The following is a 25,238-nucleotide window of genomic DNA, read 5'->3' on the forward strand; positions in this document are numbered from 1 at the left end:
AATAAATCTTGTTAGTCTTTAAAGTGCTACATTGTCCTGCATTTGCTTCAGCTACCCCAGACTAACACAGCTACATTTCTATCGCTGTTAAAGTTGAATTTCTATTTCTATTTAATCAGATAAGAACATAAAACATGAATGGCCATTCTGGATCCCCCAGACAAATGGTTCATGTAGCCTGTCTTCTGACAGTGGTGGGTGTTATGTGCATCAGAGGGAACAAACAGAACAAGGCAATTGTTGAGTGATCTCTCCCTTGTTGTCCAGTCCCAGCCCCAGGCAGTCAGAGATATAGGGACACCCATATCATGCATCTCTGATCATCTTATATGGCTCTATCATACCCCCCTGTAAGCATCTCTTTTCTAAGATGAATGGTCCCAGTCCTTTTAACTTCTCCTTGTATGAGTTGTCCCATATCCCATATCATTTTTGTTGCTTTTCTCTGAACTTTTTCCAATTATAACCTAACTTTATTTAAGTTGGAGGACTACAATTGCTTGCAATATTCAAGGTGTGAGTGTACCATGGATTTGAAACAGTGGCATGATGATATTTATCATATTATTATTCATCCCTTTTCCTAGTGGTTCCTAACATACCATTAGCATTTTTAACTGCAGCTGCATGTTGAACAGATGTTTTTAGAGGACTATCCACAATGACTCTGAGATTTTTCTTGAGTGCTACAGCTAATTTAGACCCCATCAATTTGCATGTACAACAAGGATTATGTTTTCCAATGTGCCGTACCCAGGTACAGTAATGGAGTTCACAATAAAGAAGGCAAATAATGTCCAGTATAGCCGGAGAACTTTCATTCTTCATTCTTTTAAAATTAGCCTCAGGAAACTTTTCATCAGATTGGATCTCTGATTGGGCTGTTAGCACCATACACCTGTGATTCAGTTACGACATCGCGTCAGAGGGTGGTTGACTGTATCAACTGTCTTCTCAATATACAAGGTGAGGAGACCATGAGCAGGTGTAAGTAACTCTTCACTTTCTTTCATTGTTGTAATGACCATTTTTTCCATCTGTAATTCTTTCTGTCTTGTTAGCAACACTTATATAACAGAACGATTGGGGCCTTGTAAGTACATTGCTGGAAGAGAACTGCACAAATAATAAATAATCTGCAAATATTAGAGGGTGGACAAAATATAGCACACAGGCCAGATCTGCCCTTCTCCCCAGAATTTCTGTCTGGAGCGCTCAGCTGATTAGCAAGCATGCCAGCAGCATGTGTTCAGCTGCCCCTCTCCGACCTTGCTCCATCCTATCTGCTGCTAGTGGTGTGTGGAGGGGAGGTGAGCAGGGAGACGTGCAGAAGTCAGGGTGACCCCTTTGCCCTTGTCATCATCTCTGCAGAGCAGAGCTTGGGGAGAGGGACACATACAATAGTGCTGCTCCAGTCTGAAGTATGGTGAGTAACGGAGTGCCTATCTAAAGAGGCAGTGCACTGTTTCTAAGATTTCTCTGGCAGCCAGCATGTCCCTCTCTCTCTCTCTCTCTCTCTCTCTCTCACACACACACACACACACACACACATTGTCTCACACACACTCTCTCCCCCGCCATATGCCCATATGCCCCCGCTCTGCAGAGTGGGGTGGGGAGAGGGAGATGACAGAGCAGGACAGCTTTCCCTTAAAGAGACTGAGAGCAGAGTGGCTACTGAAACCAGATATACAGAGAAAGATGCTCCACACAGAATACAGTGCCTGTTTAATCCTGTATGAATCACAATGAATCACATGCCATTACTGTTAACTTTCAGACATAGGGGCTACGTCTAGACTACATCCCTTTTTCGGAGGGATAAGGGATCTTTCGGAAAAGGCTTAATTTTCCACAAGATCAGCATCTAGACTGGCGCTTTTCTCCGGCAAAGCTCCGTGCCGAAAAAAGCTGCAGCCATTTTTATGCTAATGAAGCAGGGGAGATTTAAATCCCCGCTTCATTAGCAATTGCGATACGTCTAATTTACATCCCTTTTCCGAAAAAGGGATGTAGTCTAGACATAGCCTGACGGTAAAATTCTGACTCCGTTAAAGTCAACAAGAATTTCGTCATTGGCTTTAGTGGGGCCAAAATTTCACACACAGCTGGTAATAACATACCCCATAGATCCTCCTGTATGATTATCTATGGATCAGAGGTTCAGTTTTATTAAATGTTGCCATACTTTTTCTCCTTTTCTCTATCCTAGGTCAGTGCACTAACCTGGGGTCAGCAGAGGAGGAGCTGAGTTGTCTCCGTGAGGCACTAACAACTCCAGACCCTGAGGCTCTGTTTCAAGCATCTTCCAAAATGGCTAAGGTAACAAACACTAGGTGACTGTCCTAGTGGCTGTGCACCATTCATTTTCCCTTGTCCAGAGGACTGGAAAAGGGCAAATATAGTGCCCATCTATAAAAAGGGAAATAAGAACAACCCAGGAAACTACAGACCAGTTAGTTTAACTTCTGTGCCTGGGAAGATAATGGAACAAGTAATTAAGGAAATCGTCTGTAAACACTTGGAAAGTGGCAAGGTGATAGGGAACAGCCAGCCTGGATTTGTAAAGAACAAATCATGTCAAACCAATCTGATAGTTTTCTTTGATAGGATAACAAGTCTTGTGGATAAGGGAGAAGTGGTGGATGTGGTATACCTAGACTTTAGTAAGGCATTTGATACAGTCTCGCATGATATTCTTATCAATAAACTAGGTAAATACAACTTAGATGGGGCTACTATAAGGTGGGTGCATAACTGGCTGGATAACCATACTCAGAGAGTAGTTATTAATGGTTCACAATCCTGCTGGAAAGGCATAACAAGTGGGGTTCCACAGAGGTCTGTTTTGGGACCGGCTTTGTTCAATATCTTCATCAACGATTTAGATATTGATATAGAAAGTACGCTTATTAAGTTTGCAGATGATACCAAGCTGGGAGGGGTTGCGACTAATCTGCAGGATAGGGTCACTAATTCAAAATGACTTGGACAAATTGGAGAAATGGTCTGAGGTAAATAGGATGAAGTTTAAGACAAATGCCAAGTTCTCCACTTAGGAAGGAACAATCAGTTTCATACATACAAAATGGGAAGCGACTGTCTGGGAAGGAGTACGGCAGAAAGGGATCTAGGGGTTATAGTGGACCACAAGTTGAATATGAGTCAGCAGTGTGATGCCGTTGCAAAGAAAGCAAACATAATTCTGAGATGCATTAACAGGGGTGTTGTGAGCAAGACATGAGAAGTCATTCTTCCGCTCTACTCTGCGCTGGTTAGGCCTCAATTGGAGTATTGTGTTCAGTTCTGAGCACCGCATTTCAAGAAAGATGTGGAGAAATTGGAGAGGGTCCAGAGAAGAGCAACGAGAATGATGAAAGGTCTAGAGAACATGACCTATGAGGGAAGGCTGAAGGAATTAGGTTTGTTTAGTTTAGAAAAGAGAAGATCGAGGGGGAACATGATAGCAGTTTTCAGATATCTAAAAGGGTGCCATAAGGAGGAGGGAGAAAACTTGTTCATCTTGGCCTATGGGGATAGAACAAGAAGCAATGGGCTTAAACTGCAGCAAGGGAGATTTAGATTGGACATTAGGAAAAAGTTCCTAATTGTCAGGGTAGTCAAACACTGGAATAAATTGCCCAGGGAGGTTGTGGAATCTCCATTTCTGGAGATATTTAAGAGTAGGTTAGATAAATGTCTATCAGGGATGGTTTAGACAGTATTTGATCCTGCCATGAGGGCAGGGGATTGGACTCGATGAACTCTCAAGGTCCCTTCCAGTCCTAGTATTCTATGATTCTATGATTGTTTTATGCTTTTGTGATGTCTTTCCACACTTGGAGCGAGCTATGGGAGTGAGGCATTCATGGGTAATCAGTAACATGCTTTTCATAGGTATATGCTATGAATGCCATGTAAAAAACAAACAGATTCCAGACAGTTGCATGAACATGCCCATGCATGTGCGCGCGCACATCCATCCATCCATCCATCCATCCATCCATCCAGGGGGAAAATATGTGAGCGGGACATCAAGCTGAGAAACCAGTCTTGGCACCTTGTGTGTTTACCTGAACCTATATTTGTGTGCATGCATCTCTTTGCATATTTTTATATTTTGTGAAAAGATGTCATGTACATAATAGAATATAAACTGGAAATTTACATCCTGTTTGTCCCATACAATGTTGTGCTAACTGTACAACCTAAGATCTAACCTGATATTATTAGTGTAGAATAGAGATGTGGTAGCTAGAAAGATTACAGAGAAAATTTTAATTGCAACTGCCTTGCCAGATATGAGCCCAATTAGCAATTTGCTGATGAATACATTATTTTCCTATACAGCTCTTAGGCCTCCTTTCTTAAAAGTACTGGAGCCGACTATCATTGCAATCTTTCCTGTTTTTGATCTGTCCACAGGTGGTTAGTAAGTACTTTCCCTCTGAACAAGCCACAGATTTTATTGAGGCCATACTGGATCGTATGCTGTCTGCTAGCCCCTCCTGTGCCACAGCAGCCGGTCTGTGGATGAAGATCATCCTGAAGGAGTGTGGAGGTGCCATGCTGGATGAGGTAAAATAGAAGCTGGAGAGGTTTTTCTGGCTAACCTGCAGGCTTTCAGGTCTTTGCCATCATTTGCAGTGAACACAAGTCTTGCTGTTTCTCCCCCTGGGATTGGAAGTTAATTCCATCTGTGTTCCTATCCTGAGTCAGGCAATGGGGGAATCAACAGCAGAAGACAGAGATAATCTAACGGTACATCTGCACTAGCTCGTTAGTTCGAGCTCGGTAGGGTAATGAGGGCAAGCGGAGTTGCAAATGAAGCCCGAGATTTAAATATCCCGGGCTTCATTTGCATGTTCCCTGGCGCCACCATTTTTAAATCCCCCTTACTCCAAACTCCGTGCCCGCGGCTACATGCGGCATGGACTAGGTAGTTCAAATTAAAGATCCTAATTCGAACTACCGTTACTCCTCATGGAATTAGGATCTTTAATTAGAACTACCTATTCCGTGCCGCGTGTAGCCGCGGGCACGGAGTTCGGATTAAGGAGGATTTTAAAATGGCAGCACCCGGGAACATGCAAATGAAGCCTGGGATATTTAAATCCTGGGCTTCATTTGCAACTCTGCTTGCCCTCATTACCCTACCTAGCTCGAACTAACGAGCTAGTGTAGCCGTACCCCAAGGGAAAAGGAAGATGCTTGATTAGTTGTCTATCTTGTTGTCACAGTTTCCAGCCATGAAAGGCTTGGAAAAATTAGACTCCGAGTAAAATGCAAAAAGAGAATATCCGGCCCCAAGAGACAAGCTAAGTGAACTACATCTTAGGGCCTCAGATAATGAGGGGTCTCTAAAAATACCCCCAAATTACTAGTTTTTACTTGCCTCTTTGCCTATGTACAGATAGATAGATAGATAGATAGATAGATAGATAGATAGATAGATAGATAGATAGATAGATAGATAGATAGATAGATAGATAGATAGATAGATAGATAGATTATTTCTATTTTCATTGTCCTTTCTGTTAGAATAATACATGTTTTTTTGGAAATGCAATGAGGCCTCTTTAACTTGACATAGCTTAGGGCCTCAGCATGTCTTAACCCGGTGTTGCAGCCAGGTATGGGCAGAGATATGTATAATTTTTGTGGGTTAAATCTATGCAGCCATGTCTAAATACTTGTTTTTTGAAGGAAGGATTTTCTACAAGAACAGCAAATTGCTAAACGACTAAATAAACGTTTTGGTTCTGCAGAATGAATGGAGAGAATGGAAAAGGGACATTTTTTCTGGTTTTATTCTGTCCAGGTGCCAGCTATCCTGAGTAGAATATACGTTCACATGCCTACCATCAAGCAGGGTAGCTTGAGGCAGTTCCTGGTGGAGGCAGTGTCCATTCTAGGTCACCATCACCTAGAGGCAGTGATCTTCAGCCTCCTCATGAAACGTCTGCCGATGGACAGGTATATAGTGCTCCTTACAGTGTTCATTTTGGTAACCATGGATCCCACGGCTTCACTGGAAGATGTAAGGCTTCATTTAAGCCACAGACAGTTTGAGATAATTCCTAAAGGTTAATAGCTTGGGTCTTTCTGCAGAAAGGTCCAAGACCATGTCAAGGTGGGTGCAGGGAGAAATTAAGTGTCATTCTGTTTCCATTAATTAATAGTTGCTTTGGCATCCTAAAGACTTCCCTTTACTGGCATCACTGGAGTGGACTTTTGCCTCTCCAGACCCCTGAACTAACATCACCCTGGAAATTGCCAGTGACTGTTCGTTTTCTGGTAGCATGAAAGCTTCAAATCCAAATTCCTGGCTGATTAGCAAGGATAGGGCACCAGGCTTTTGGTATCAGCAAGGGTATGGCTGCTGGAATGGAATTGTCATTCTTGGTACTTAAAGACAGGGTGGTAAGCATATCTATCATTTCATTCAAACATCCCTAGCTGAATTATCAGTCATCAGTGCAGGAATCTAAGAACATGAGAACGGCTGTAGTGGGTCAGACCAAACGTCCATCTAGCCCAGGATCCTGTCTTCAGACAGTGGCCAATGCCAGGTGCCCCATAGGGAGTGAACAGAACATGCCCATTCTGGCAAATAGAGGCCAGGGAATGCCATTTGTGAAGAGGTCATGGGCTAGCCACAAATATTTGTTCTCATAGTTGTACATCCAGTTAGTAGGAAGATCATTTTTCTTTCTTCAACTTGTCTCCCAGGCCGTAGATCTTTGGGCATCACATGCTCATGATTCCATATCTACTGAGAAGTAGGAAAACAGGAACTGTGATTAGATCTCTGTGTCCTTTCCTTCTGAAGTCTAGCATTAATGGTTATGGTGCAGTAAGACTAGGGTTGTGTCTATACAGCACCCTAAACTTGAAATAAGATGCACAATATGCACTCTGCAAATTGCGTATCATATTTTGCATAGCCTATTTTGAAATGTGGCGCTTCTACACAGCACCAAATGTCGAAATAATGTGCTATTTCAAGCCATCCCTTATCCCTCATGCAACAAAGTTTATTGGGATGGCAAAATAGTGTGCCCATTATTTTGAAAAATATTTCAAAATAACGGGCTGCTTGTGTAAATGTGGGGTAGCTATTTCAGGATACCTCCAGGATCCCCAAATAGTCATGCACTGTAGAAATGTAACCTGAAATGTAATTTAACTTAGTTCTGTAACTAGAAACTCAATATGTAAAACATGAGGACCATATAAGGAGGACAGCACTCTGAACTTGCTCATCATAGGCAGGGCTTGACAAATAATACAATCTACTCACCCATGGCGTGTAGATTGTAACCTGGAAGAGCCAGGTTTGGGCGATCTGTGCATGCGCAGATCGCCGGACAGCGCGGTTGGTGAGCCCTGATCATAGTCAAGGAGAAAATTTGTTCTTTACTTGAATATGATGCATATAGTCAGAGCCACAAAAGTCTCCAGGGGTCACATATAACTTATGTTAAATTGCAGTGACACCACTGAGCTGTGGAGATCTCTGGGGACAGATCCCTTGCTCGCCCCTCAAGTCCTGAAGGTCCTAATAGAAAGAATAAAGACTCCAACAAGCCAAGAAGGAAGCACGACCTCAGAGACAGAAACTGACCTGCATTTAGCAGCTGCTGAACCTCTCACAGTAAGTTAGACGACAGACATGTATTTCTCTGCCTTGTGACACACATGCTGATGGAAAGCTAGATGAGTGGTATAATATTGTCATATGGGCACTTCTTTTCTGAAATACTGTTTCCTGGATTCCAGCTGTGCTTTCTGTGGAACAACAGATGGCAGATTTAGAGTATGTGGCTGATTCACTTAATAATATCTGGCAATTAGAAAGTCTTTGAATCAGATTTCTTACAGTGCTTTGCAAATGTTTTGTGCAACTCATAACATGCCTTGATAGGTCGTACACATTTTTACAGATATGGGACGCTAAGGCACACATGGAGTGAATTGCTCTCGGTCATTCATCAAGTTAGTGACAGGAGTGGGAATTTAGTCCAGCAGGTATCAGAAGGGGAGAGAGTGTGATAGTGTTAGGAAGAGACCTCTTCTTTTACCATGCTCTCCTTTCAGGCAACATGTGCCATCTTTGAAGTGGTGTCAGCATTGCAGTTGAGCAAAACTGTGCAGGAGCTGTTCCCGGAGTTGTTCACTGTTCTTCTGCAGCAGATCAGCCAAACCCTAGGACAAAAGATGCCTTTGCCCAGGATGAGCAGCCGAAGGAGGTTATTTAGAAAAGGACAACAACTATGTGAGGGCAACCCTTGCAGGTAATTAGAAGAAAGGGAGCAAAACAAAGAGAATCCCAGTACATTTGTGTGACACTCCCCAGGAGTTCTCAGGGTTATGAGGCACCTTACCATCACCTGCTTTTAATATGAGAAAGTCTTGTTTGTGCTTGCTATAGGTCAGTTCCCTGAAACCACCAACCTCTGGCAACACAAACACTACTATCTAGGCCTCCTCAGGCCTCAGTCTCTTTGTCCTCTCTTTCTGACTACAGCTTAGAGAATCTCTATCAACGGATTCTCCTCTAAGAGAAGTCTCCCTGCATCTCCCCACCAATCGGCTTTCCCCCATCTCTTAGTTTAAAAACTGCTCTACAGCCTTTTAAATGTTTAGTGCCAGTAGTCTGGTTCCACCCTGGTTTAGGTGGAGCCCATCCTTCCTGTATAGGCTCCCCCTCTCCCAAAAGTGTCCCCAGTTCTTGATAAATCCAAACCCCTCTTCCCTACACCATTGTCTCATCCACACATTGAGACTCTGAAGCTTTGCCTGCCTACCTGGTCCTGCGCGTAGAACTGGAAGCATTTCCAAGAATGCCACCATAGAGGTCCTGGATTTCAGTCTCTTTCCTAGCAACCTAAATTTGGCCTCCAGGACATCTCTCCTACCCTTCCCTATGTCATTGAGACCTACATGTACCACGACCACCGGCTCCTCCCCAGCACTACACATAAGTCTATCTAGATGCCTCTAGCATTTTGTCTCTTTTGCTCTCTGTTTCCCTCAAACACTCCTGTGGGTGTCCCTTTAGGCAGATTCCTTATTAATGGGATAATAGGTTTGTTGATTCTATAGCCCCACTCTAGCCAGGCAATCAGGTACATTTCTATCCAATTAGGCTTTCTCTGGGGAAGCTAATTAGTACTAGTAGTTACCAGAGTGCTGACCCCAAGTGCAAGCTCTCAGCACCCTGTCACATCTCGCTGGACATAGGGCCCCAAAATAACCATTAGTGATCACTAATCTCTCTGTGTCCCAGCTTTTGGGGTCTGGTTGTGTATTTTTTCCATATTACTGTACTGTGCTAGTGCCCATACACCTTGCAGATAGGAGAAAGTGACTGCAAAATGTTGTCCATAGCAACACTAGTAATATGAGATGTATGAGACTGAAATACCTCCTGGAATTAAGTCCTTCCAAAAAGAGTGGTCCTCAGGATACTGTCAATGGATGAACTGTCAATGAACAACAGACCTGACAAGTAACTGGGGTTTCCTGACTGCTTAGGCTGTGCCTTTCTATTGGTTACTACAGTTCTGTGCCTCTTTTCCCCCAGGCTTTCTATTGAAGCATTAGAGGCTGTGCTTCTCAAGGCTACGAATGAGAAACTGATAAGAACTCTCTGGATGCAGAAAACTTGGATGCTTCTTGAAAATCCGCAGACTCACCACGAGGGGGTGTGTTTGCTGGTGAGGTAAGAGATCTAGGAGACAGCACTTCATCCTCAGGGATCGGCAACAAATAGAGTGACTGACAGGGAACTTTCAGGTATAGCTTTGTGCGGGGTGCCCTGGGTGAGAAACACAGAGCTTCCATGCGTAGGTTTTAGAGTTGTATGGTCATAGCAGCTAAGCTTTTGAAGTGCACAGTCTGCCCCATAAGTGGTTCCTTTTGTCTTCCAGGGTTCTGCAAAGATCTGGAGTAATAACAGTGGAGATCATACAGAGCCTCCTTCCCTGGGTAAATTCCCCATCAGAAAACCAGCGAGTCACCAGCACAGCTTTCTTTGCTCAGGTATGAGCAGTTCCACCATTAGGCTGTTATCTGTTGTTTACCTTTCTCTGGGGAATTGTACAGTTCAGTTCACAGGAATTCATTTTAGATAGTAGAATGTGTCCTTTATAAGGAAATCTCATAAGGAACTTCATTACACCTTTCTTAATCATTTTCTCTTTGTTATTTTTGGGGCCTAAACTAGCCTAGCCTAGCTGCCTATTCTAGTTGCTGGTTAAGAGAGAGTGAGCAAGATATAGATAGGCTACGTCTACATTGGCAAGATTTTGCGCAAATAGGGTATGTCTACACTACAGCACTAATTCGAATTAACTTAATTCAAATTAGTTAATTTGAAATAAGCTAATTCGAATGAGTGCATTTAGACCTAAAAACTAATTCAAATTAGCATTTTGCTAATTCGAAATAGCATGTCCACATTGAGTGGACCCTGAACCGAAGTTAAGGCTGGCCAGAACCAGTGCCGTCAGGGCATCAGGTTAGGACTTAAGGTGTGGAGCTGCTTCCTCAGGCTAGCCGAGGGCTGTGCTTAAAAAGACCTGACCCCCATCCCGGACAGACAGTTCTCAGGATTCCCCGCTTGCATGTCTAACTCGATGGGGACATCAAAGCAGTCCTGTCTTGGAGTGCCCTGAATGCCCACACTCGGCACATTTCAGCACTCGACCATCAGCCCGGCTGCACTTGCCGCAGGCTGCCATCCGGGGGAGGTAATCAGGGGGCTATCAGGATCCAGGAGGCCCTACACGAAAGCTTCCACCCCGAGGAGCCCGCAGAGCCACCCCAGTCCTCCCCATCGGGGGCTCGTGCCCCATTCCTCCCTCACCTCCTTCCACTTACCCTTCCCAAGCCCCCTCTTCCTGATGTAAAAAATAAAGGACACGTGTTCAAAAAAAGAAACTCTCTTTATTTAACAAAACTGGGGGCGGGGGGGGATTAACCTCTGGGGGACTGGGAAAAGGAGGTGGGAGAGGGGAAGAAAGAGGGTGGGAGAGGGGAGGTAGAAACCTGGGAGGAGGGAGCTGGAAGGGGGAAGCCAGGGGAAGAAGGAGGAGGGGAAGTATAAAACTATGGTACGCCATATCTTCAGAACTGTCTACAGATGTGGTCTTCTCACCTCAAAAAAGATATGGCCTTAGAAAGGGTTCAGAAAAGGGCAAGTACAATGATTAGGGGTTTGGAACAGGTCCCATATGAAGAGAGGCTAAAGAGACTGGGACTTTTCAGCTTAGAAAAGAGGAGACTGAGGGGGGATATGATAGAGGTCTATAAAATCATGAGTGGTGTGGAGAGGGTGCATAAAGAAAAGTTCTTCATTAGTTCCCATAATATAAGGACTAGAGGTCACCAAATGAAATGAATGGACATCAGGTTTAAAACTAATAAAAGAAAGTTCTTCTTCACACAAAGTTCTTCTTATAGTCAACCTGTGGAACTCCTTGCCACAGGAGGCTTTGAAGCCTAGAACTATAACAGAGTTTAAAGAGAAGTTAGATAAATTCATGGAGGTTGGGTCCGTGGAGTGCTATTAGCCAGGGGGTAGGAATGGTGTCCCTGGCCTCTGTTTGTGGAAGGCTGAAGATGGATGGCACGAGACAAATTGCTTGGTCATTGTCTTCGGTCCATCCCCTCTGGGGTACCTGGTGTTGGCCGCTGTTGGCAGACAGGCTACTGGACTAGATGGACCTTTGGTCTGACCCAGTACGGACATTCTTATGTTCTTATGTACTAAGCGCAGGGCTCAGGGTCGGGGGTCTCACTGGAACAACTTGATTTTCATGCAAACCTGCTCCTGGGTTTGGATGTGGCCTTTGGTGGCCAGGCTGGCAGCTATCCTGCCCTAGACGGCTGCATTCCTGTGCCTAGTGTGGAGGTCGTGGACGCTGGAGGCCTCCCCCCAAACCTCGATAATGTCCACGATCTCTGCACTAGACCAGGCGGGCGCCTGCCTCTTGTGGCCCTGGGCAGGCTCCTAGGAGCCGCCAGCCTGGTCCTGGGGAGAGGCGGAGGGCTGGGTGGCAGCGGGTGGCTGGCTCATGCCATGCCAGGTGCAGGGTCTGCTGGCTGGGTGCTGGCAGGCTTGCCAGTGGCACAGGCACTGTAGCCAGACCATGCCCCTTTAAGGGCTCTGGGGCTGGGAGAGGGGCAGAAAAGTTTCCCTGGTTTGGCCCAGAGTGGCCATCAGGGCAACCTGATTAGGGTTAGCCTCCAACTAGTTCGAATTAAGTGGCTACACAGCCCTTAATTTGAACTACTTAATTCGAACGAGGCGTTACTCCTCGTAGAATGAGGTTTACCTAGTTCGAATTAAGCGCTCCGCTAGTTCGATTTAAATTCGAACTAGCAGTTTGTATGTATAGCCGCTATTAAAGTTAATTCGAACTAATGGCTGTTAGTTCGAATTAACTTTGTAGTGTAGACATACCCATACTTTTAACGCAAGAGTTTTTGCATTAGAATATTTGCGCAAGAGAGCGTCTAGACTGGCATGTGCTGTTGTGCTAAGAGGCGCTTTTCTGCAAAATCATCCGTGCCAGTGTAGACGCTCTCTTGCGCAAGAAAGCTCCGATGGCCATTTTAGCCATTGGGCTTTCTTGCACAAGAAATTAATGTGGCCTGTCTACACTGGCCTCTTGCGCAAGAACAGTTGCACAGGAGGGCTTTTTCCTGAGCGGGAGCATCATAGTTTTTGCGCAAGAAGCACTGATTTTAGACATTAGAATGTCAGTGTTCTTGTGCAAGAACTCCCCGCCAGTGTAGACTGGCAGCTGCTTATGCGCAAAATCATGCCAATGTAGATGTAGCCATAGAATTTGCATTACTAGACCTTTTCTGACAATTCCTAGGGCTAATACTGACCAACAGCTCCTGATTTTGGTCTAGCTCAGCAAATCTTCTAAATGAATCTAGTGTCCTAATACTATAAAATAAGCAACATACAAATACATTAACATCTATCTTAGATTCTCATTAATGTAGAATAATAGATTCATAGAACATTAGAACTGGAAGGGATCTTGAGAGGTCTTCGAGTCCAATCCCCAGCCATCACGGCAGGACCAAGCACAGTCTAGATCATCCCTGACAGGTGTTTGTCTAACCTGCTCTTAAATATTTCTAGTGATGCAGATTCCACAATCTCCTGAGGCAATTTATTGCAGGGTTTAACCACCCTGACAGGCAGGACGTTTTTCCTGCTGTCCAACCTAAACTTCCCTTGATGTAATTTAAGCTCATTGCTTCTTATCCTATCCTTAGAGGCCAAGGAGAACAATTTTTCTCCATCTTCCTTAAAACATCCTTTTAGAAACTTGTATTATCTGAGTACTTCAAAATGATAATGTAGTATCTGAGTGCCTCAAAACTCTTTAAAAGTATGTATCCCTACAATACCCCTGTGAGGCAGGGAAACACTATTAGTCCCATTTTGCAAACAGGAAACTGATGCACAGAAGGCCCAAGTGACTTGCCCAACATCATCTAGGAAGTCTTTGAGGGTGCAGGAAATTGAACTGGAACCTCCTAAGTCCTAGGCTGCTAACTACTGGAGCATCCTCCCTCTCCACAGCCTTGCTATAACGTCTGTGTCATATTTCACATTTACGCTAAGTCGCTATTTTAGAGGCTCATCTGGTGGTTCTAGGAATCTGTTTGTGCCCCAAAATCTTTCTACACCCCACCTAGGAAAGGAGTCACAAACGTGGGTTTTCAAGGTCTGCCTAGAGAGGCCTCATGAAAGCTGCCAATCAGAGCCCAGCTGGCTCAGATATATGGAGCTACAGGGCTTTATTAGGTCAGTTCCTTTCAGGAAGTGGAGGGCCAAGAAAAGATGCTATTCTCTGGCCAAACCAATTCACAGGGGTTTATTTCAGGCAGCATTTTCTGAAGCTGAATTTGCAGAGAGAGAGTCCTTACGAGCCTTAAACATATAATTAGAGGGAGAAACTGAAAGTGGCCCCATAGGAAGAACCCAAGGAAAAAGTAGCAATAAACTGAAATGAAGCAATGACTCGCTGCTATTTCTAGGTTGGAACCAAGAGTAGTGGGCAGGCTCAGGTTCCCCAGTGGCATAAACCCGATGAAGGGGACAAGGCTTATGGAGAGGTTGAACAAAGAACAGACTATAAAGGGTCCAGAGTTGGGGCTGAAGACCCTAGTGAGGGCAACAGGACCTAAAAGGCATTTGTTTGGACTTTGGGACTTGGCCAGAGGGCTGAGCCATGGAAGACTCACTAAGATCGACTGGCAGGATGCACCTGGGCGAGAAAAGGATTGTGGTATCAAATGCAGTCACTGAGAGGCTTTCAAGGGATGAGCAATCACCCATTATAGTGCCTAAAAGGAAAAATCCATGTTTTTAACACAGTACTCATTCATATAGAATAATAAATTACAGTGTATTACGTGTCTCCTCAAATTATATTCGCTATCTTAATGAACATATTAGAGCTAATGGACATGTTGATTTTATTTCAGCTAATGACTGATCCCATACTCAGGGAGAAGAAGATCCTTAAGTCTATCTTACATAGCTTAGAAGAAAGGTCACGGGACAATAACAGCATTGTCCGTCAAATGGCTGTAAGAGGCCTAGGCAATTTAGTCTATGGGGCACCTGAGAAGGTAAGATAGAATACTGAATACAATGCAGCATAACTAGAGAAACTAAAGGAAACAATTGCTCAGGATTTACAGAGGCCATGCACAATGCACTAGGCCAATGTCTGCTCTCTCATACCCCTGTAACCTCTTTGCAGTCAATACACAGCAGGTTTGTTCTCTTGGTAAGCTGGGCATAAGGAAACAATATGTACTTAATATGATCATATGTAAATGTATACTCCTAGGAATGAAGAGTGTAGGCTTTATTTCCACGATGAGAGATTCTATTCCAGGAAACAGAGACACTAAAAAACTCAAATCATGATAGATAATCAGCTGAACGTAAGCACCCAGTACAAAGCTGTGACCAAAAGAGCTGAGGTGATCCTCGGAGGCATAGACAGAGGGATTCTGAATAAGAATAAAGAAGTTATTTTACCTCTGCTTATGGCACTGGTGTGAGAACTGCTAGAATACTGTCAGGATCATGCCTGCAATTCAAGAAGGATGTTGATAAATTGGAGAAGAGTCACAAGAATTTTCAAAGGGCTAGAAAATGTGCCTTTAGATTCAATGGGGGAGGGAGGGGGAATGAAGCTAAACTAATTCAGACTGCTAGTAAGGCATACATTTTAATGGTAATTTTAATCATTGGAACCATTTACCAAGGGTTGTGGTGGGGTCTCTATCAGTAGCAACTTTAAAAACAAGATGGGCTGTTTTTCTAAAAGAGGTGCTCTAGTCAAACAGACATTATTTTGGGGAGGTTCTGTGTTGTGAAGGAGGTCAGACTGAATGATCACAATGGTCCCTTTTGGCCTTCAAATCTAAGTAATTAGAAATCTAATAGGATTACATAGGTGTAATATGGCACAGAGTTTGGCTTATTGTAGCTAGTACCTGATGTAAAATATAGCTATAGGTCACTAGGGGGGCAGATGAAATTCCCACTGCTTCATAATTGCTAAAAAAACATATTAGAAATGTGGTTAGTGGAAAGTGTTTTTTAATGTCATACGTCTGAACAGGTGAAAAAGTACAAGAAGGTTCTTCTGGAGGCACTGATCAGGACTTTAGAAGACACTTTCAGTTCTGAAGTCATTGCCGAAAGCCTGAAGGCACTGGCCAACGTTCTGAACGAGCTGAAAGGGAAGGACATAGGTTCTTCCTTCAGAGACCTCACCACACAGATCCGGAAGTACTTCGATAATGTACGTGAACAGAAGCCTTCAACCCCAGTTCAGCTGACATTGATGAGGCTCCATTTACAATGCATGATGTGTCCTCACTGGGCATTGTTCATGTCAGAATGAAGTGATTTTAGGCCTTAGGGAAGAGATGTGTTTTATGGAGGAGCAGAGAATTAAGAAAATGAGGATGCCATCCCTGCTCCTTCAGTCTCACCCTTCTGTTCATCTTTATTTCCAATGAGAATGGCAAAGGAAGTATGAATACTAGATTAGGTAGCTGCATAACAAGGAAAATGGGCATACAGGGTGTAATAGACTGTTTTGGGCCTGCTCCATACGATTTTTATGTCAGATGGTTGAAATTATTCCATTTTGCAGAGAAGTCTGAGATTTCAAATTTTGGTTTTGTTCCTATTTGGGGGACACACCCCCCAGCCCAAATTTCAAAACTCTTTGTGAAACCGTAATACTATTCTCAACCCAGCTCTACTGGGAGCCTTGCCTGAGGGCAGTCTACTGGCAGACTATGCTGGAGACAGGGAACCTGGAAACACTGGGAATTAGAGGTGCCAGGGTGCACATTTCCTGGCTCCTTGTCAGCCTGCCAGACAGGCTGTTCTGAAGGTGAGGGCCAGGAAGCCCAAGATCCCAGTTAGCCTGCTAGATGGGTCACCAAGAAGCTGACGAAGTACCCCTACTTGGCTTCTGGAAGAATGTTGTCAAAATTGAACTGTCTTCAAAGTATTTTGATGAATCAACACATTTGGCCCAAACTTGATTAATTCCAGTTCTTTTAAACTTCTGTAGTTGGAATCACTCTACCCTAATGTAGAAGAGACAGCTGTGCTAGATACATGATGTGGTTATTTCTTCGTTACCAACCTGTGTGGCTTTCTTGGCTATAGGAGGACAACACTCTTCGTGCATTGGCCTTTGTCCTGTTTGGTATCCTGGCCGGCTCTGCAAAGAGAAAATGGAAGGACTATTTTGCCAAGCAGGTTAGACAGAGCTGGGTCACGCTTCTGCTGCACCTGCAAGATCCAAGCCCTGAGGTTTCAATGGTAAGAATGACAGTGACTTAATTACTAAGCAAAAAGAATCTTCCTCCTGATGCCAGGGGAGCTCTGCTATTCCTTCCCGCAGTGGAGACCTAAATTCTTCCCTCAGTTCATTGCCCTCCTTTTGAGTCAATCCCAGACAGGCTGGTCCTTAGCAGCCAGGGTTGTCTCACTGGAGTTCAGGATAGGTCATGGGTCTGATCCCAAGAGTTCATTCCTGCCTATCTCTGCACCCCACGTTCCTGCCTCCCCACAACAGAGGAAAGACCACAGCTATGCCTAGTGAAGCAGCTTTCATAGCTACATCTGTTCTGAAAAAACATTGCTGCTATCTCCAGTTTTCAGTATTATAAAATCATAGAACCATAGGTTTGGAGGAGACCTCAGGAGGTCACTGAGTCCAACCTCCTGCCCAAAACAGGACCAGCCTCAACTAAACAATCCCAGCCAGGGCTTTGTCAAGCTAGGATTTGAAAACTCTAGATTTAGAGGTTCCGTTGCCTCCCTAGGTAACCCATTCCAGTGCTTCACCACCTTCCTAGTAAAATAGTTTTTCCGAATATCCAACCTAGACCTCCCCCACTGTAACTTGAGACCATTGCTCCTCATTCAGTCATCTAGTACCACTGAGAACAGCCTCTCTCCATCCTCTTTGAAATCCCCCTTCAGGTAGTTAAAGCCTTCTATCAAAGCTCCCCTCACTCTTCTCTTCTGAAGACTAAATAATCCCAAATCCCTCAGCCTCTCCTTGTAAATCATGTGTTCCAGCCTCCTAATCATCTTTGTTGCCCTCCATTGGACTTTCTCCAATGTATCAACATTTTTTAAGTAATGGGGTGCCCAGAATTGGATGCAATACTCCAGAAGTAGAATCCCTTTCCCCCTATTAAAGTCATGCTGGCATATTTTCTGTCTATTACTTCAGGGGAATCCCTTTTATTCTTGGGGTAGATGAGCAGTCAAGGACATGAGTTCCATTTGAATGAGCACAATACGTGTTATGGAACAATTCAATGGTGCAACCCTCTTTTTCAGGAGTGCAGAGCTACATTTCATCTCTGTGCCCCATTTTTGGGACTGAAGAGGCTCCAAACTATACTTAATGAGCATCTTAGTTGGAGAACCGAGCTGAACCCTGAGGAGCTCCAGATGGATATCTGCAGACACCTTGTGAGTGACCTACAGAATTATATGAGATTATTGACAGCATAGGCTTGTGGTGTAGAAGCAGGGGGAATGTGTGATGGGCAATGTAAGTATCTATGGGTATGTCTATGCTACAAAGTTAGTTTGAACTAACGGACGTTAGTTCGAACTAACTTTCATAGGTGCTACACTAGCGCTCCGTTAGTTTGAATTTAATTCGAACTAACGGAGCGCTTAGTTCGAACTAGGTAATCCTCATTCCACGAGGATTAAGCCTAGTTCAAATTTACTAGTTCGAATTAAGGGCTGTGTAGCCCCTTAATGCGAACTAGTGGGAGGCTAGCCCTCCCCAGCTTTCCCTGGTGGCCACTCCGGCCAACACCAGGGAAACTCTATGCCCCCCTCCCGGCCCCGGACCCCTTAAAGGGGCACGGGCTGGCTACGGTGCCCGTGCCAGGTGCAAGCCTGCCAGCACCCAGCCAGCAGACCCTGCAACTGGTGCGGATCGAGCCACCCACCCGATGCCCCCCAGCCCTCCCCCTCTTCCCGGGACCAGGCTGGCGGGTCCTGGGAGCTTGCCCGGGACCGCAAAAGGCGGGCTCCCTCCTGGGCTAGTGCGGACATCGTGGACCTCATCCACGATCTCCGCACTAGGCACAGGAAGGTGGCCGGCTAGGGCAGGAGAGCTGCCAGCCTGGCCACCCAGGAGCAGGTGTGCATAAAAATCAAGGGGGTCCACTGAGACCCCCGACCCTGAGCACTGAGCTTACAATGGCCATCCTGGGTCAGAACAAAGGTTCATCTATCCCAGTAGCCTGTCTGCCGACAGCGGCCAACCCTAGGGACCCTGGAGGGGATGGACCGAAGACAGTGACCAAGCCATTTGTCTCGTGCCATCCCTCTCCAGCCTTCCACAAACTTTGGGCAGGGACACCACTCCTACCCCCTGGCTAATACCACTCCATGGACCCAACCTCCATGGCTTGATCTCACTTCCCTTTAAACTCTGTTCTAGTTGTAGCCTTCACAGCCTCCAGCAGCAAGGAGTTCCACAGGTTGACTCTGTGCTTTGCGAAGAACAACTTTCTGTTACTAGTTTGAAGCCTGCTACCCATTCCTTTCCTTTGGTGTCCTCTAGTCCTTCTTTATGGGAACTAATGAAGAACTTTTCTGTATGCACCCTCTCCACCCAACTCCTGGTTTTAGAGACCTCTATCGTGTCCCCCCTCCGTCTCCTCTTTTCTAAGCTGAAAAGTCCCAGTCTCTTTAGCCTCTCTTCATATGAGACCTGTTCCCAACCCCTGATCATTTTAGTTGCCCTCCCCTCTGCCACCCTCTCTCTTCCCCTCTTCCACCCCCTTTTCCCAGTCTCCCCCACTTTTGTTCAATAAAGACAGATTCCATTTTTGAACACAATTGTCCTTTATTTTGTACATCAAGAAGAGGGGCTAGGAAGGGTAAGTGGAAGGAGTTGAGGGAGAAATGGGGTACGCGCCCCCGATGGGGAGGACTGGGCTGGCTCTGCGGGCTTTTGTGGTGGAAGCTCTCCTGCAGCCCCCCAATTGCCCCATCTCCCCAGATGGCAGGCTGCGGCAAGTGCAGCCGGTCTGATGGCCAAGTGCTGTGATGTGCCCAGTGTGGGTACTCCGGGCACTCCAAGCCAAGACTGCTTTGCAAGCGGGGCACCCCTGAGAACTGTCTGTCCGGGGTGGGGGTTGGGACCCTTTAAGCACAGCCCTCGGCTAGCCTGAGACAGCATCTCCACGCTCTAAGTCCTCCTCTGATGACCTGCCGGCACTGCTTCCGGCAATCCTTAAGCCCGGTTCAGGGTCCACTTAATGTTGACATGCTAGTTCGAATTAGTAAAACGCTAATTCGAACTAGTTTTTTAGTCTAGATCCGTTAGTTTTAATTAGCTTAGTTCGAATTAAGTAATTCGAACTAAGTGAGTTCGAATTAACGTTGTAGTGTAGACGTACCCTATTAGAGTGGGATACAGGACTGAGGGTGAGAGGAATGTAAATCTGCCATAGATTCCCACTTTCCCCACTTCTACACAGCCTCCTGTCCTTTCTTTTATTTACTTGTTTAAATTAAAAAAAAAGTCTGAGTGAGTCCAATAACTGACAGCAGTGGCAAGAGGAACACAGACTGTTTACTTGTGGTTTGTAAAGGCATGTGTTGGCAGTCAAAGGGCATTTCTAGCCAGAGAGAGCTCATGTGTCCCTGATTTTCTCTAGGCCAAAGAGAAGGCTGAGCTACTGGAGAACTTTTACAAAACTACCATCACATACTTCTGCAGCAGCTGGGAAGAGATCCGGGCAGTTGCAGCCAAGTTAGCTGGTGAGAGAAAGTGTGCCGTGTCCCTTTTGGTATTCCCTTTGAGGTAGACAGAAAAAGTCCCTGTGTGCAGCACTGAGCTACTATTAATCTCTCCGTGCTGTGACTTCTCATGCATAAATGGAGATGTTAATGTTCTCCTACTTCTCCAGTGTGGTGTTAGGAGGAATTTGTAAGTTGCAATAGAATGCTTTGAGATGGCGCAGTCATTTAGTAGCAGAGGCTGGCACACTGTCACGTAGGGTATGTTTATTCTCCGATCAAACTAGTGTGCTAAAAATAGAGTAGCTGTGGCAGGAGTAGCAGGAGGGGTTAACTATTCCAAGGATGATCCCATCCAAACCCAAAAGTCTGTTCTCAAGGTGGCTAGCTCCTCCGACTGCTTCTGTCATCTTACCTGCACTCTATTTTTAGTAGTCAGAGTTAGTGTGGACTCAAACTATAGACCTAAGCTCAGTGTTGTTCACTGTTCCTTACTGGTGCTTCATCACTGGGAGGTAGGCAGGCCACCGCCACACAGTGCCTGCTGTTGCAGGTTCCTGATTGCCTTGCCCAGGAAGCACTAGATTCCTCCCCTTTGGCCCTGTGCCATCCTTTCCTTAGCACACCCATGCAAGCCAGGCAAGCACTGTGGCCTAATTAATTTATCCATGTGAGATCCTTGCTTAGTACGCACTTATTCCTGGCCCCAGCCCTTTGTTCACACCACTAGATTAATACACTATCCTAGTATATCTCCAATAACTGACAGCAGTGGCAAGAGGAACATAGATTGTTTAAAGCAAATGAGGTTTTATGTAAACATTCTTAATTTTTTTCTCTTATTCTCTTCAGTGTGGACGCTAAACTTTTCTAGTATTTTCTTGCCTACAGCTCACCTTAGACCCACAATAGAAGCCAAAGGGCCAATGTTATCACCTTGCACTTAACAAGAGAAGGTTTTTTATTGATGTTTATTTTACACTGCTTATTTAGGCATCATCCTGGAACATACGGACACCAAAAATATGAAATGGCTGGACATGGAACATCTGTTGACCTGTAAGTAACAAATACAGGTGAAATCCTATTCATTAGTGAGTTATAAAGAAATTTAGCTGACAAGCAAGCAGTAACTGATACCACAGGTGTGAAGTGCATCAGCCACACATCAAAGGACAGATTCAGCTTTAGTCTGCTCTGAAAGAGGTACGTCTACACTACAGCGTTAATTCAAGTTAACTTAATTCGAAATAGTTAATTTGAATTAAGCTAATTCGAATTATGCATCTATACACAAAACCTATTTCAAAATAGCATTTTGTTATTTTGAAATAGCGCGTCCACACTGAGTGGACCCTGAACCGAAGTTCAGGCTGGCCGGAACCAGTGCTGGCAGGGCATCAGGTTAGGACATAGTGTGTGGGGCTGCTGCCTCAGGCTAACTGAGCTCCGTGCTTCACGGGACCCTACCCCCACCCCGGGTTCCCCGCTCGCTTGTCTACCCCGATGAGGGACAACAAAGCAGTCCTGTCTTGGAGTGCCCTGAGTGCCTGCACTCGGGACACCACAGCACTCGGCCACATGGAGCCAGAGCTGCCCCTGGGCACACCGGTGCATCTCGTAGGGTTGTTGCCATCAGCCCAGCTGCACTTGCTGCAGGCTACCGTCCGGGGAGTCCATTGGGGGGCTGTCAGGATCCAGGAGGCCCTGCAGGAGAGTGTCCACCCCGAGGAGCCCTCAGAGCCACCCCGGTCCTCCCCACCGGGGGCTCGTGCCCCATTCCTCCCTCACGTCCATCTACTTACTCCTCCCTAGCCTCCCTTCCTGATGTCAAATAAAAGACATGTATGTTCAAAAATAGAAACTGGGTTTATTGAACAACAGGGTGAACCTCTGGGGAGACTGGGAAAAGGAGGTGGGAGAGAGGAATAGAGTGGGTGGGAGAGGGGAGGGTGAAACCTGGGAGGAGGAAGTTGGAAGGGAGAAGCAAAGGGAAGAAAGGAGAAGGGAAGATCAGGGCCCAAGGTTGGGGGTCTCACCGCACCAACTTGAATGTCATGCAAACCTGCTCCTGGGTTCGCATGTGGCCTTTGGTGGCCAGGCTGGCAGCTATCCTGCCATTGACGGCCGTGTTCCTCTGTCTAGTGCGGAGATCATGGATGCTGGGGCATCCCTCCCAAACCTGAATAAGGTCCATGATCTCCACCCTGGACCAGGAAGGCACCCGCCTTCTCCAGCCCCTGTCAGGCTCCTGGGTGCTGGCAGACTGCTCCTGAGGAGCAGTGGAGGGTTGGCTGCCAGTGCCTTGCTGGCTCACGTTTTGTGGCTACTGGCTCAGGGGCCCCAGTGGCCACTGCTGGCTCTTGGCTGGTAGGCTTGGATCTGGCACGGGCCAGGGTCTATCCCTTTAATAGCTCTGGGGTTTACCAAATTTGAATTAAGCGCTCTGCTATTTCGAATTAATATCGAAATAGCGGTTTGCATGTATAGATGCTATTAAAGTTAATTCAAAATAACAGCTGTTATTTTGAATTAACTTTGCGGTGTAGACGTACCTGGAGGAAACTGCAGCCAGTGTGATATAAGTCAGTGCATCTCCTGGCTATCCTGGCAATGCCTCTTCCCAACCTGTGTGATCCACTCTTTGGGCTCCATCGGCTCCCTGGAAGCCACTTTTTGCTACCCCAAACTCCACACCATCAGATTTATTTCTGTCAGGAGATGTAAAATAACTTAAAAGCAGAAGCTATTGAGTCAATGGAGCACCTTCCAATTGGATGAGTTTCTGGTAGGGTCAGGGTCTCCCCTCTCCCCCCTCCTCCATCTCAGTTTGGAGCTTGGAAGGATCCCAATGGAGGAACCTAAAGCTTTGTTTGTACAGAGAGCTTCTGTAGCTTGGTACTCACTGGTACTAAATCTCCAGCTACTGCAGGCATAGGTGACTATATGAAAAGTGAGTCATATTCTCTGTAATTCCAGCTCTCCAGGTACTACAGAATGACCCAAGTCCCATTGTCCAGATGGTGGCAACTCAGGTCCTAAGAGACATCTGACCTGGATGAGTGCTCGGGGAATGAAGCACAGACAAATAGATCAAAGAGCTCCTGCTACCTTGAATGGGAACAAGAGAGGGATTGCTGGAGGACAATGTGCTCTGTCTGTGCCAGCTTGTTTCCAGCTTGCACCTCATATACTTCGGTGGGAAGCTAGACCTTGGTGGTGTGCGGCCAGCTCTGCTATGGGGTAGGAGAGTAGTATAAGGGCCCTACCATCAATCAAACATTAGCCCTGCCACCTGACCCTGGAAGTCCCCCCCCCCGACTCCCCGGAAGTTCCTTCTCCCTTGTCACCGGCAGTCCCGCCCCTGGAGGGTAGTACATCCGGGTCGAGAGGGACAGGTGACCGGAAGTAAAAAAGGATGTCATGTGACCCCCGTTAGGCCCGTCCCCTGTCACCGGAAGTCCCGCCCTTGGGGGTAATACATCCGGGGTCAAGAGGGGCAGGTGACCGGAAGTAAGGGGTGTCATGTGACCCCTCTAAGGACTTGCCCCGCCTCCCTCTACCAATCAGGAAGGGCTTTCCCCGTAGGACCGCCCCGCGAACCACTTTGACCAATCGGGGGGCAGTTCCGGGACCGGATGACCCGCCCAGAAGTGGGTCGTGTGACCCCTCTAAGAACTCGCCCCGCCTCCCTCCACCAATCAGGAGGGGTTTTTTCCCTGTAGGACTGCCTCGTGAACTGCTTTGACCAATCAGGGGGCAGTTCCGGGACCGGAAGACCCGCCCAGTAGTGGGTTGTGTGACCCCTCTAAGAACTCACCCTGCCTCCCTCTACCAATCAGGAGGGTTTTTTTCCCTGTAGGACCGCCCCACAAATCGCTTTGACCATTTGGGGGGTGCAGTTCTGGGACCCGTTGACCAGACCGGAAGCTGGTCGTGTGACCCCTCTAAGAGCTTCCCGTGACACCCTCTGTCAATCAGAGCATAGCACTTCCCCATAAGTTCTAGCGCCACACAAAAGAAGCCATCTTGTTCCAAGAGCGCGTGTTTCAGAGAGCGTGCAAACGCTGAGCAGAAACATGGACTCTTTCACCACCCCCACCAGAAGTTTGGAGTTTGTTTTGGTGACGAGGGCCTTCCACCACATGAGAAGAAAGTGCCACATCAGCAACAGTTCCGAGGACGAGGGAGAGGCAAAAAGGGGCCCTTTGCCCCCTCTGCTATTGGATACACCAGGATCTGATCCCGAAACCCAACTCCTCCCACGGCAGCCTGACGAGCTAGACGGCCTCTCGTTATCTGTCCCTGTGGAGGATGCTGCCCATCTCTCCCAGGAGTCGGACAAGGTGAACGGAAAAGAAGTCAAACAGGTAAATGAAAAAATCGAGGTGGGGGGCATCATGGGTGTTTTGTGAATCTAAAAACCAGCAGCTGTAGCTTATTCTCTTTTTTGACAATCTCTTGCCAGGTCGACGATGACTTTCTAGAAACCTTTGAGAAATTGCACATCGGTAATCCTGTGGGAGTAAATCTATCTTGTGCCCGCTTTTTTTGCTCATATCTGACACATGGATCTCGAGAACAAACGTGCAAGAATGAATTAACTCGGACTCCCTAATAGCGATAGTGGTGGGGGTGTCATGGTGCCCATTTGCAGATGGCTGTAAAAGGGTGTGTTAATCCAGATGCTTAATAAAACTTGTATGAAATGTGTTGGTGTGAATGTGTTCCTTCCATACTTACAGCATCTTTTATTAACACAAATAACAGTCATGTCTACGCAGATTGCTCTGTTAGAGAAAATACATTACACCCCCAGGGAAGCTGGCAGCTTTGGTGGGGTGAACCCTCTGTTTCAAGCAGTCAAAAAGCA

The 25,238-nt window shown here is 46.1% G+C and overlaps 2 protein-coding genes across 2 annotated transcripts in view; both read left to right on the forward strand.

Annotated features, from left to right (window-relative positions):
* The window catches only part of LOC142825342 (maestro heat-like repeat-containing protein family member 2B), a 35,225-nt gene extending 20,175 nt beyond the window's left edge, over nt 1–15,050 (forward strand). The window contains exons 13-21 of the mRNA XM_075917299.1: nt 843–966; nt 2,213–2,322; nt 4,426–4,578; nt 5,822–5,976; nt 7,495–7,657; nt 8,101–8,297; nt 9,590–9,727; nt 9,936–10,047; nt 14,524–15,050. Coding sequence (XP_075773414.1) covers nt 843–966; nt 2,213–2,322; nt 4,426–4,578; nt 5,822–5,976; nt 7,495–7,657; nt 8,101–8,297; nt 9,590–9,727; nt 9,936–10,047; nt 14,524–14,679 — 1,308 coding nt within the window. The 3' untranslated portion in view covers nt 14,680–15,050. The remainder of the gene's footprint in view (nt 1–842; nt 967–2,212; nt 2,323–4,425; nt 4,579–5,821; nt 5,977–7,494; nt 7,658–8,100; nt 8,298–9,589; nt 9,728–9,935; nt 10,048–14,523) is intronic.
* Nucleotides 15,051–15,632: 582 nt separating this feature from the next.
* Nucleotides 15,633–23,944, forward strand: LOC142825338 (protein maestro-like). The gene is made up of 7 exons (XM_075917294.1): nt 15,633–15,641; nt 15,678–15,860; nt 16,745–16,900; nt 17,933–18,067; nt 20,284–20,386; nt 21,359–21,424; nt 23,345–23,944. Exons 1-7 carry the CDS (start codon nt 15,633–15,635, stop codon nt 23,416–23,418), a joined length of 726 nt encoding a protein of 241 aa, XP_075773409.1. The 3' UTR covers nt 23,419–23,944.
* The last annotated feature ends 1,294 nt before the right edge of the window (nt 23,945–25,238 follow it).

Source organism: Pelodiscus sinensis, unplaced genomic scaffold (genome assembly GCF_049634645.1).
Source record: "Pelodiscus sinensis isolate JC-2024 unplaced genomic scaffold, ASM4963464v1 ctg49, whole genome shotgun sequence".
NCBI classification, from domain to species: domain Eukaryota; kingdom Metazoa; phylum Chordata; order Testudines; family Trionychidae; genus Pelodiscus; species Pelodiscus sinensis.

What these genes read in the sequence shown, in the direction of transcription:
- LOC142825338 (XM_075917294.1), top strand. An exon ending in TGGATATCTGCAGACACCTT is followed by an intron (nt 18,068 to 20,283) that starts GTGAGTGACCTA and finishes GATTTTCTCTAG; the next exon opens with GCCAAAGAGAAGGCTGAGCT. An exon ending in CATGGAACATCTGTTGACCT is followed by an intron (nt 21,425 to 23,344) that starts GTAAGTAACAAA and finishes CTGTAATTCCAG; the next exon opens with CTCTCCAGGTACTACAGAAT.